The sequence below is a fragment of the Oryzias latipes genome, chromosome 14 (assembly GCF_002234675.1).
Source record: "Oryzias latipes chromosome 14, ASM223467v1".
Lineage (NCBI taxonomy): Eukaryota > Metazoa > Chordata > Actinopteri > Beloniformes > Adrianichthyidae > Oryzias > Oryzias latipes.
Window position 1 is genome coordinate 23,603,816 of NC_019872.2, and position 13,337 is coordinate 23,617,152.

The 13,337-nt window shown below is 41.5% G+C and overlaps 2 protein-coding genes across 2 annotated transcripts; both read left to right on the forward strand.

Moving 5' to 3' along the window:
* The first annotated feature begins 1,013 nt into the window (after positions 1 to 1,013).
* On the forward strand, positions 1,014 to 3,715 carry LOC101159845 (olfactory receptor 52D1-like). Its single transcript, XM_004076746.2, has one exon. The coding sequence runs from the start codon at positions 1,393 to 1,395 to the stop codon at positions 2,338 to 2,340; it is 948 nt and encodes a 315-aa protein (XP_004076794.1). The 5' UTR covers positions 1,014 to 1,392; the 3' UTR covers positions 2,341 to 3,715.
* A 4,899-nt stretch (positions 3,716 to 8,614) lies between these two features.
* LOC101160093 (olfactory receptor 52N2) lies at positions 8,615 to 9,949 on the forward strand. Its single transcript, XM_004076747.3, has one exon. The coding sequence runs from the start codon at positions 8,615 to 8,617 to the stop codon at positions 9,560 to 9,562; it is 948 nt and encodes a 315-aa protein (XP_004076795.1). The 3' UTR covers positions 9,563 to 9,949.
* Positions 9,950 to 13,337: the final 3,388 nt, after the last annotated feature.

The following is a 13,337-nucleotide window of genomic DNA, read 5'->3' on the forward strand; positions in this document are numbered from 1 at the left end:
CCCTGACGAGCACACAAGTCCAATAATGGAACACTCAGATCAGGAAAGCCATTCCTTCCAATCACAGCCTTCCAGATGTCACTAGAATTTAAGCAGGAAAAGCCTCTCTGAGCAGGTCAAGTGACCTTTCATGTAACTCTATGTGTCTAACATTTAGTCAACATACTGTTATTGTTAGGGAATAATCTATTAAAATGATGATTTTAACATATTTTTTCTTGAATTTTCGCTTTGTCGTTCCTCGCCAGTGCTTGAAAAAACTGTTTTTTTTAAACATTTTGTGAACTTAGTTTATGTAAGACAAAGTCCAGCCACAATAAAGCTCTGTGAACAACAATATATTCTAGAGATATATACAAATTTACAGAAAGAAATATTTTGTTTCACTGAAAAAATAATCAGCAAAATACTTAAATGTCACAAAGCTTCATAGACATTTAAGAATTTAATAGAGCTACAGTAGTTGACTTGGTGTGGGGTAAGTACAGGAATTTGGCATCACACACTGAAATCATTTTTTAAGTAATGCCCCGCCCCCCTGGTCCTTGTGATCGGTTATCTTTTTAGCATAGCGGCTGTAGCATAGCCTTGTAGTGTGTACACAAACACTTTCTACAGGAATCATTCGCTTACCTTTGTTTAAATGACACTGCACTTTTTTGATCAGGAGATTTTTACCGGATCAGCCTGCAGACTGTGTTGACTCGTCTGTCATAAGAAACCTTTGAAAAAATAATGCCATTGTTTTGGGTTCCTAAAAACAGCAAACGTTCAAAATCTTTAAAATGTAATTTATATAAAGCAAAAAAAAAACAGAGAAAGTGCAGAAAGCCAGAGTCCGTTCTTAAAGTTTTAGGATATTTTTTTGAAAAATCTGCTAAATATTGAAGAAACAAGAGGAGAACTGGTTGCCTGGCAACGGTTGAGGAAGTGAGGTGGTTTTTCAGTCAGTGCTCCTGAAGATAAAAGGGGCTGCTGCATGAGCCTGAACTGACAGAGGCACAGCTGCTGCCTTCTGCAGGAGGAATGAGAAGCTTCACTGACAATCTGCAGGAGATGTTTGGTTTTGTTTCACATTTGGAACAAATCCAATAAAGTGGATCTGTATATCATCCCGTTTCTAGAGACCTGATTATGTTTTTACTTTCTTTTCTTCATTTTTTTCCAGGCCGACGTCTGGTGAAGAGGCTGACGTTTCTTTAATATTTGAAGGTTCTCATGTCAGTTTCTGTCCCTCTGATGAGTGAAATGTGATCGTCTGTCTGATGAGAGACTGCAGAAGATGCAGAAGGACTTAAATTGCGACTAAGAGTAAACATGGAAAAGAATCTTTTCAAAGCTGTGACTCACCTGCTGTCAGACCAGCAAACTCTTTGAGCCAACAGAAGAAAGATGGAGAACTGGACCACAAGTACAGAAGTCCTGATCCTGGAGGCCCTGAATGTGACTCCTCTGTCTTCACTCCCTGTCTTCATCCTCCTCTTCCTTTTCTACATCTTTATAATGGTCTCCAATATAGGCATGGTGGTGTTGATCCTCTGCAACAGCAGCCTCCATCAGCCCATGTATCTGCTCCTCTGTAACATGACTGTGAACGATGCTTTTGGAGCCACCATCATATTGCCACACCTTCTCAAAGACCTGCTCCTGTCCAGCTCAGAGCGGTATATCCATTACTGGGCGTGTGCCGCTCAGGCCTTCTGCGTCCACCTCCACGCCAGCGTCTCCCACACTGTGCTTGTGATCATGGCCATTGATCGCTACATGGCCATTTGCAACCCACTGCGGTATGCTGCTGTCATGACGCACCAGATGGTGGCGAGCCTGTCCTGGGCTGCTTGGGGGTCGGCCTGCGTGTTGGTGGGGATTCTGGTGGGTCTGAGCGTGCGCCTGTCCCGCTGCAGGCAGATTGTGTTCAATTTAGTCTGTGACAACGCGTCATTGTTCAGCCTCTCCTGCGAGAGTGTCCTCATCAACAACGTGTACGGCCTGGTGTACACCGTGCTGCTGCTGGGCTCCTCAATGGTCAGCGTCGCCCTCACCTACCTGAAGATCATCGCAGTGTGTCTGAGCAGCAGAAACAAGGCGCTGAACAGCAAAGCTCTGCAGACCTGCTCCACCCATCTGGCGGTGTACCTGATGCTGCTGGTGTCTGGCTTCATCATCGTCATCATGCATCGCTTTCCGCAGCTTTCTCAGCACAGGAAGGTTGCGTCGGTGCTGGGCCACGTGGCGCTGCCCGCTCTGAACATCGTCATCTATGGGCTGCAGATCAAAGAGATCCGGCAGAAGGTTTTTGCCGCCTTCAACAAGAAGGTTTTTGCAATTGATGTGAAATGACAGAAGTAGGACAGGAGGGATAAAACCTCAGAAGGAAGAACGAACTCTGAACAACCTGCTGTTTGAAGTTTGACAAAAAGCCTTTGTATGGATACAGCACTCAGAATCTATGCAGGATTTTATCATTCAGGCTAGGAAATTTGTGCTTTCTTCAGAAACTGTGCTTCAGAGAAGAATGAAACATGGAGGCCAAACTGTAGTTCATATTAAATCAAGTGTTTGTTCAGCACAGTAAAAAAAACAGCATCACTGAGGTTGGTGGTTGTCTCCAAGGTAAAAAAAAATAGAGATTTCAAACAGAGGAAATAAAAAAATTGTCGTTAAAAATGTTTAATCGAGGGTTTTGGAATCTGGCTGTAGGGAAGCGAGGTGGTATGTTCCTCCAGCTCCAAAATTCTAATGATCCAGACCTTTATTTTACAGAACAAATAACATGATTATTGTATCCTGTTATTTAATCTACACATGCTTACAGTTTTACTGGAGAGGTCTCTGAAGTGCTCACTAGCACAGAGTAACAGTTAGCATATCACACAGCAGAGGACACACTAGACTTTGTCATTATATGTGGCTTGTGGGCCAGTGTGTTGTCTGTTGCAGACTTGGCTGTACAAACAGTAGGGAAACCCTGTAGGCTATTTGCTGTTTGTTTTCAGTGGTAGATGGCGGTGTGTTCCTCCTCAGAGAATGTCAGCTTTTTCCCAACAAAGCTGCTTAACACTTTTGTGCATTCATCAGTAACATGGAGAACACACCTGCCACCATGTTACCTGCCTCAGCTCAGTTTGCTTCCAACCAGCATAATCATTCATGTGGTGGCAGCACTACCTCACTTTTGGATTCAGAACACTTTAAACTAGGTGGAGCTGGTACAGACTCCATGCATGGTAAAGGGTGTCCATGGGAAGATGCTATGTCTTTCATGGGAGGGAAGAAAAGGAAGACTGGACCACACAACACAGTGAAGGAAATAATTCTCCCTGCCACACAATTTGTTTATAGAGTTTATGTAAACTGTTCATCCGCACAAACCAAAACTGTTGTTGATCTGCCGGGACACTGAGTGCAATGAGAACAATGAAAAATTACAATATGTCACAAAACGTGACATAACAATAATACATTGTGCGATTATAAAAAGTTGGGACAATAATGCAACAATGTGTGGTTATGATTTCATAATGCCTCTTACTGCAATTCATTCCTTTTTTCACTTCTTCTAAATTCTTTTTTCTTGTTTTAATTATGATCCTTGTTCAAATTTTGTTTTGTTGTTTTCTGTAATTCCTTTAGACTTGAGCGCTTCCAGGAAAAAATTTCAATGTACTTGTTCTGAAAAGTACAAATGGCAATAAACTCTTATCTATCTCTTCTATCACTGGCTGAAGACATTTGTGCATAAAGTTGTGTCAGTGTGCTGCTGCCCTCCACATGCTCTGAACGTGGACACACAACACATGCTGCAGTCATGTAAATCATGTTCTGTCAGCTTTGTTATTCTGCATTTTCTCCTCCGGGCTGTTTGTGTTTTTGGCCAGAAACACTCATACCGCATATTCATCAAGACTAAACACGCACTTCTATTGCACCCTGCAGCATAACTGCCCCCCCCCCCCCCCCCCCCCCCATTATCAGATTAGCTTTCTTGGCATTAGGGGATCTTCCACCAATTCCAGACCTGGTGTTGAACTGTTGAAGATTTACAATTCACTTCAATTTTATTTGTATAGCCCAAATTCACATCACCAGTCGTCTCGATGGGCTTAAATTTTAATTGAAGAAAGTGCTTAAAACCTTCAGACCTCCTCTTCACAGCTGGCTTTAAAGTTTTCATCTTTGTTTTCCCGGAACCCTAATGGATAAACATTTGTAACGTCTCCCTACACTTACCATGACTGTTGCTTAATTTATTAGTTGACTAAAAAGTACATCAAAGCAACAGTTTAACAGGAACAATCCTTGTGCTTTTCTCTAAAGACAAAAACTGTGTTACCTGTAACTAAACACTTGTGACACTGTTAAGTCTCACAAAAATATGATTTCTTATTTTCAGTCTACAGTATGTCATGTAATTAAACCACTGATCAAGGTAGTTAGCAAACTGTTAAAAACATGGTGCAAATCAGTCAACATTGTGTCTTCACAAACTATTTTTATGGGCTTACGTGCTGATCATATAGGACCCAAAATGCAGAGGACCAGGCTTGGTGGCAGATACTTAAACCTTTAATAAATAAACTTCAACACAACAGATGACCTGACAATGTAGAACATAAACACCTTTTTTTATACACTGAGGATGATGAAATTCATTAAGGTGGCTGTAGTAAATCAACCTGAACATGCCCTTTAGGCAGCACTCCAGTCATTGGTGATTTGTGCCCACTGGCTCCACACTCCAAAGCGCAATACTACATGCATTGGGTGTTCACATAATACGCAAGTGCTTATAAGATGCCTGTAGGATTACTTGAGGAAGAGGAGGACATTGAAGAGTTCTTCTTGATTTCTCATAAAAAATACAAAAGAAAACTCGAGAGTGACTGGAATCTTGGTGGTATGGTTATCCTGAGAGGGTTTGGATCAGATCTGCTGAATAAGAAATACTGTGATCAAACTCCTTAGAGTTACATTCAGGGCCTTCAGGATCAGGACATCTGTACTTGTGGTCAAGTTTAATGACCAGTTTTGAGCTCTTCCTATAAAACTTGCGGCCATTGAATGAGCATTCAAAGTTAGACCGGTTTAAACTTTGACCAATCAGGGACTCAGATTTACTTGTGATGAATTGACGGCGTCTCTTTTAACTCACAGAGGTACCAACAGTTTGACAATTGATCATGAAAGAGAAATTAATAATTCCGGTTTGAGCCTGGCTGGAATTCTATGACACAGAGTCCTTCAGATATCAGAATAGAGCCATAAAAGAAAAGCCTGGAGCAAGATTCACCAGATTTACGCCGCTTTGACATTTCACACCAAGCCTCCTCCTACTGTAGGCGGATGTGAACTATTAAACAGTAGGAAAAAAAAATTAAAGCCGCATGTGGCGTTGTATGGCCTGCAGGCGCTTGCCGTACCCGCTGCCCGCCTCTGAGCACCGCCTCCGCCCTCGCTGCCCACCTCTATGCAGCACTGCCGCCCTCAGCGCCCACCTTTGATCAAGGCTAGGCAAAGCTACATATGGTAAATATTCTGGTTGTGCTTATTTTGCTAAAAGTGCCAGCATCATAATCAGCATCATCAACTGACTCAGAAAACAACATTGTGTAAGATGCTATTATGCTAACTTTGCTGTTTATGCTAATGAGGCTAAAAGTGCTAGCATTGCGATCAGCATCAACAATTGACTCAGAAAAACACATTGCTTAAGATGCTAATTATGCTAACTATGCTAGTTATGCTAATGTGGCTAAAAGTGCTAGCATTGCGATCAGCATGATGAACTGACTCAGAAAAACACATTGCTCCATTGGCAAGAGCTACATGTAATAAGTTAGAAAATACACTTTTTCAAAATGGTGGCTTTTCTGTTGATTTTTTCTCCATAGCAACCATTTTAGATTTTGGCCACCTGGGGATAACAAACAGATCGACATCAGTTTCAGACGAAACGGAAGAAGTAAACTTTTGGATGTCCTTAGCAACGGATATTTTTTGGTGGTAGACTTCAGCTTGCAGCACACCACGTTTGTAATATTTGTGAAAATTGCTTGAAAAAAAATTTCTTTCCTTTGTTGTAGAAAAACGTGAAAATGGCTTAATCGCAGATTTTGGCACAAAATGGCCACCAAACCGTAGGTCGTGTCGCCATCCTGTGATGATCTCAAATTTCCCCTGGATATCACCGACAAGGATATATAGGTTTCGTTAGTTAATTCTCAAAAAAGAAAATTCCAAACTTTTTGATTTTTGCTGAGTCAGCACCTCTTTTGGCAACGTTTTTTTGTTTACAACGCCCATCTTCCTTTATCGATCTTGTTGTAGGTTACATTGTTTTGTTCAGAGTGGGCCAGGAAATCACGTATTTCACTTTCAAGACATTCCAATAAACATTTGTGAGCTAGCTAAGATCCTAACGGTTGGGAATTAGCCACGGACACGCCGTTTAAAGTCTACAACTTCTAATTCCAACATTTTGTCCACAGTACTTTGCTATGGATGCCTAAGAAGTTACAAGACGATCTCTTAAAAAAACCAGGATGAATATTCAATCGAATCTGGTGCTAAAAGGGCTTTTTTCAAAGTGCAGGATTGGCGGCCTTTTCCAAAGGTTAAAGGTCAAGGAAACTGCCGTGGTGTTCGTAGACTGGAGCTGGCAGCAAGTGTGTGCAATTTCGTGAAAAGCACGTTTTCCCATATTGCGGCAAAACACAAAATTCGTCAATTCTCAGAGTTCGCCACAAAACGGCCGCAAAGCCATAGGTCGTGTGGCCGTCCCATAATGATTTCAAAACTTTCTTGGGATATCCCCAACACGTGTGTTTTGGTTTCCTAATGGTACTTTTTTTTTAGGACAAACTTTATTCATTTTAATCATATTTGAAAATATTTTGTGTTGGACAGGACGGAAAGGAAAGGAGGAAAGAAGAGAGAGTGATGTTAGAGAGGGGAGGATAGGAGGGTGATTATAGAAGGGGGGGGGGTGTAACACCATGAAGCAGCATAAAGTAACAAGTTGCTGGATGGTTATACTCATTAAAGTGAGGTTCAGGTGTACTACAAGTCTATAAAGGCGGGGCCTGTCCACACACACACCCAAATGCCACAAACATACCTGTTGGCTCCAAAGACATTCACATGTCAACATGTACACAATACAAATAATGTTCACACACGCATACCTATGCATTCAAACCAACTAGTGGGAAACATTTCATTCAATCACGCAAACTATTTGTGCAAAGGTGAGCTAACACCTGTGCTCAAGTGAGTGTTTATGTTCTTCTAAAATGGATGATGGAATGTAAAAAGAAGGAGGGAGAGTGCCCAGCCATCCCCACACCAAGACCCCCGCCCCCTTCAGCAGCCAGAACCCCCCAACACCCGCACGGCAGCAGATAGAGAACAACCGCCCTCAGGGTGATCACATCCACCACCCAGGCCAGGGCCCGCAGGACCACCACGGGGGCCCCCAAAGCCAGAGAGCAGGGAGGCATGGGGGGTGACAGAGAGTGCAACCTCCAGCCCAACCAGGAGAGCAGCCAGCGCCCCACCCCCACCCCAAAAGAGTGCCCAAAGCCCCAAACAGCACCTCATAACCACCCAGGAGTTCCCCAGGAAAGGAGGAAAGCCTCCTAATGCGAAATCAATGTCGGGCATTTATTTCCTTCATCCAATCAAATTTTGAGTTGGTGTCAGCAGGGCCTTCTAAGCCTTCTAGCAGGCTTAGAAAGCGTCACAGTATTCAGACCTTCTGATTGGACAGAAGTTTCAGGAAGTCACCTGCAGCCTTTTCCAGTTTGACACAGAGCCGCAGAGCACTTTTTGATCTTTCTCAGTTAAAAACAGAGCTGACTGTAATGTACTCCATGGAGGATTTAGCAGGAAACTCTCCCACTGATCTCCTTGATGTCCTTCAACAGAAAAATCTGAGTGAATCATGAGTAGCTGTACAGATTTGTTTTGGACATTGGATTTTTACTTTAGATAGAACAGGTCTTCTTCCAGTCTTCTTCGTTTTTATAAAAGATTGTTTCTGACTATCCTTTGGTTGATGTTTGGGGGCTAAATAATCCCCAAACCAGACAGTACACATGGGCCAGAATTGTGGGTGGGAATTTAAGCCTCGCTAGACTGGACAGGTTTTATCTCACCAGCAGTTTTAGGAACGGGGTGCATGGATGTTCCATTAATCCGGTTGTCATTAGTGATCATCACATGATTACACTACACAAACATCTTGGATGCTCATACTAGCATTATCCCTATTTTTATTTTGAATGATTGTGAACTCTAAACTTTCTTTGTAGTTTTTCATGAGGAAACTTGACTATTTTAGTCCAAAGGTTTGTTGACTGTTTCTATGGCTACAAGTTACATTATTTGTCCTTTGAGATTGATCCATGTCTTCATAAATACGCAGAAGAGGTTGGGTCTGCTGACAGACTTTTCGCTGTTTGGAATGAAGGCGAGGAAAAGACAAACTAGGTAAAAATAACAGACAGAAAAGGATGTCATCAACAAATATTTATCCTCTAAGTTTTTTATATGATATCGGTCTCTAATATGTTTAATGTTTCACGAACCAAAAATCTCTCTGTCCTATAGGTCAATGGAAAACTACACATTGAACAGCTATTACCTGCAGCTCGAGAGCCTGAATGTCTCAGAGGCATCCAAGTATCCAGTCTTTTTCCTTTTTCTATTTATATACCTGCTCATCATGCTTACCAATGTTGGCATTTTAGTGTTGATAATCATAGACAGAAACCTCCATCAGCCCATGTACCTGCTGTTTTGCAACCTGTCGGTCAGCGATGTGATTGGTAACACATACATGATTCCCCGTCTGCTGTCAGACATCCTGAAGCCCCCTTCTGAGCGCCTCATCAGTTACTACGAGTGTGTGCTTCAGGCTTTCACCTCTCACATGTTTGGTACCACCTCCCACACTGTGCTCATGATTATGGCCTTTGACAGGTATGTGGCCATCTGTTACCCTCTGCGATATGCCAACATCATGACCAACAGGATGGTGCTGAAGCTGACTGTTTTTGCCTGGGGGGTGGCCTTTGTTTTGGTGAGCATTCTGCTCGGTCTGACAATCCGGTTGAACCGATGCAGGACTCTGATCTCAAACTCATACTGTGACAACGCCTCACTGTTTAAACTGTCCTGTGAGAGTGTGGTCATCAACAACATCTACGGCCTCACCTTCACCGTGGTCCTCCTTACCTCTTCCATCGGATGCATGGTCCTCACCTACACCAGCATCAGCGTGGTCTGTCTGACCAGCAAGAACAAGTCTTTGAACAGCAAAGCCCTGAAGACCTGCAGCACTCACTTAGTGGCGTATTTCCTTATGTTTGCCTGTGGAATGATCAACATTTTGTTGCATCGCTTCCCTGAGTACAGTTATTACAGGAGCATCACTGCTTTCATGTTTCATATCCTCCCTGGCACTCTCGACCCCATCATTTACGGGGTACAGTCCAAAGAAATCCGACATTTTTTGTCAAAGTTGTTAATGTCCAAAAAGGTTGTGTCCCGTTTCAGGTAATGTGTAAGTATATATAATATTGAGTTATCTATAAAACTTTTTCTATGTGTGAAAAGCATGGCTAAAAAATGTTGCATATCTTGGTTGAGTCAGTTACTGCTTGTAAGTGAATTTGTGTACTTGATGGGTAGAGTTCGGTTTTGGCTCTAATGATTCCTTTGACATGTTTTGCATAAGATATGCTCCTAACATATCCTGCTTTGTTATTCATCTAAAACTGTTGTAATCTGGAAAAAATCAATCAATCTGTTTTTCCATCTTTTTTGTATTTATTTGTGTGTTCGTTTGGTGTCTGGTTTTATTAAACCAAAAAATGTGTTTCTACAATAAACTTGTAAATTAGAGTGTAACAAAATGCAGACTAAAGTGTAAATTAACCTGTTTTAGTAGTTGTTGAATTCAAGTATTAGTCACTTGCAATAAAGGTCAAAAACAAGAGCCCCAAAACAATTTTGAGGCACATTTTAACTTTATTGTCAACTTGTTGTATATTCATTACTGGGTAGAATTAAGTGGTGTGGACAGTAATTTCTGCAGCAAATATTTCTCTTGTGCACATGAGTGTGTGTGTGTGTGTGATTGTAACCACTTTTGATGCCAGTTTTCACGATGACCACCCTGCCTGCTTTCTTGTTTTCTGGTTATGGATGAGGTGTCAAACAGTCAGAACGAGGAGACACCTCAGTACCAGATCTTGAGGACTAGGTTTGGACTGGTCTAGTCTCCAAAGATCTATTGTAGCTTAACTGAACAATCGAACAAATAAGCCAGTATTTTAGATCCACAAGTACAAGGTGGGCTGCACGGCGCAGTGTTTGGAGCCCTTTCCTCACAGCTCTGGCCTCAAATGGTTAAGTAAAAAGCTTCTGCATTTTCAGCCAACAAATTGTTTCAGATCTCTCTGTAAAAATAACTACATACAATGAAAAAAAATTTTTTTTTTTGTTTTTTTGCAAAAAACGGCTGGCCCCAAAATAATAATACACAGATAACTGAAAGACAAACCAGAAGCCTGGGGGATTTAACGTTCCCCCATTATGGTCAACAGTTTTGTTGTTTAAGTTACTACAGAGACCAGTAATACTGGTTACTGTTATCCGAAAACAACTGATCCTAATGAGATCGTTTTCCAGCAACTAGACACTTGTCAACAGTTTCTAATTTAATTAGTCCCTTGGGTAAATAGCTGACGCTTCGTGGAGTTCATGAGAAGACGATAACAGGGATAAAGGGAGGGTTAATAAAAGCTCCTGGGACGGCAGAGTCCCCCTTCACCGCACCAGAATTAAGAAACTTTGGCCTTCCAGATGAAGCTGATAAAGCTAAATTGAAATTACTGACCAGTTCTAGTATACACAGTAAAACGAAACTGTAAAAGTAACTGTTTGTTTTTTGAGTGGAACAGTGATTAGTGCTTTTTCCTCACAGCGAGGAGACTCCGGTTCAAGTTCCAGCTAGGACCTTTCTGATTGGAGTTTGCATGATCTCCCAGTTTTCATGCCCAAAAACATGCTTCATAGGTTAGTTGGTTACCCTAAATTGTCCCTTTGCTGTCAGTGTGTATGGGTGTATGACTGTGTGTTGGCGATCTGCAAAGGTTTTCCCTGCCTTTGCCCAACAGTAGCCAGGTTAGGCTCTGGCAGCCTAGAGACCCCAAAAGGGATACAGCGGGTTAAGAAAATGGATGGATGGGTTTGAGTTTCAGAGTACAAATGGTAGAAAACTTCATTTTTAAAACCAATCACAAACTCAAAGAATTGAGTTTGAGGTAAAGCGATAGGCTATTGATTGACAAGTTCAGGTAGAATTCCATTGATCAAGTCTGCAGTTGCAAGTCTTTATTTACTTTTTACTGAGTCCTCATCAAATGTTTCATATCAGTCTAGTCTGCTCATTGTTTACTTTTAAATCACATCTCAAAAAACCCCCATGTTCCACCAGGTTATTGCTCCATGTAGAATGTTTTTTTTAGGTGTACTTCCTGTATATGCTGGAAGTGTATAGGGACTTTAAAAGTCCATAACTTGAGCAGCTGCAGTTTGTGTTAGTGCAGAATTACCTTAAGCTTCACTTTGGAAAAAAAAGATGAGGCTGAAAAAAGAATTTATAACAAAATCCGTCAGTGATTTTCTTCCACTTATCCAATCTAATTCCAAATTCGGCAACAACACACTTTGCAAACCATCTTGATTCTGCAGTATTCTCGATGTCTTTAACTTTTTCTTTTTACTGCATCAAGTAATATATAATGGAACCAAGTCGGATAAGACAACATCAAAGCTTTTGAAAAGATCTTCTGGTCAAAGAAGAACAACTCTGTGGAGAAATTCTGCGTTTCCTCTGTTTTTTCCAATCAAAAGCATTGATGTTGGATTGCTCAGTGTAGATTTAATGCTGCGATTATTAAAGGAAAAAAGGAGGAAACATTTTGGGAGGCACCACAGAGCAACCAAGGATCCAATGGACCAGCGGTCGCCTTCAAACACTGATGAAGATTTTTGATGAAGCTTTTACTTTTCTTTTAGTAAATCAAAAGAGAAATAAAGATACAGAAAAGCAGCATGAAGCTCTGTTAAGCAGACAACATGCAAAGATGCTGGTTATATGAGATGATTGCTCATTTGGATTTTTCCATGTTTACATGGTTTTCTTTGGATTTTTACACTTTAAAGCTGAGTCAGAAATGAATTGTGAAAAAGATGAGTCATAAAAAAACTGGCTAAGCTAACGGTGGCTTTAAGCTGTGTTCACACCGCCTTCAAGCCATTGAATGAGAATTGAAAGTTAAACAAGGTTGAACTTTGACCAATCAGGGACTCAGTGACATATGAATAGTTTCCATTTTAATTCATGGAAGTACCAACAACCATTTGAAAATTGATCTTAGAGGAGGAATTATTAATTGTAGTCTGTGCAGAATTATATAACACAAATCAGAACAGAGATATGAAAGAAAAAGCTTGGAGCAAGATTTGCCAGATTTTTTCTTTTTTTATTTGAATGCCATTATCAGAACGATTAAAAATGTATGTTTTTTTTCTATTCATTAAAGAAACAACAAAATAGTAAATGGCGAAACGTGCAGAAATTCTTTTTTTAAATGGGCGGAGCTTGATGAAGTTGGTAGGCAGAGGCCAAGCTGCCGTCTCTCCAGAGACACATTTCAGTCCATCACTCCCAAAGGCTTCACTGCATCCTTTAATTCTATTTAAGAGGTGGCCAATGAGACCCCCAGAGGTGTTGCTCACTACCCCCCTCCTAATTTAAAAAAAAAGCAACACAGTTAGGAAAAAATGATTCAAATGGGGTTGTGCAACACCTAACTTTCCCCTCCGTGCTGTAAATCTTTTTCAAAGTGCATCACCTCATCACCTGCCAGCCTTCAAAAGGAGATCCAGTTCCAATATTCATCGCCAGTTCGTTGCCCCTGATGGTGCATAGTTGGTCGCTAAGTTTACTTAGTCCATGTATCCTTGCTTTTGTCCTAATCTCGTTCTAAGGACATCATTACCACGATTGGTCACCTGAGTCTTCCGTCCTCCTGACTTCAAGTCTCTGCTGAACTCCAGTCACGCCATGAGCCTTGGTCGAACCTCCAGTCACGCCACGAGCCTTGGTCGAACCTCCAGTCACACCACGAGCCACGGACTAATCTCCAGTCACGCCATGAGCCGTTATCCAGCATCCCGCTTCGCCACAACTCCAAGCCACACAGGATCAAAAATAAACTTTATTACTCACCTTATACTCACCTGTGTTTTCCTTCCGGGTTCCA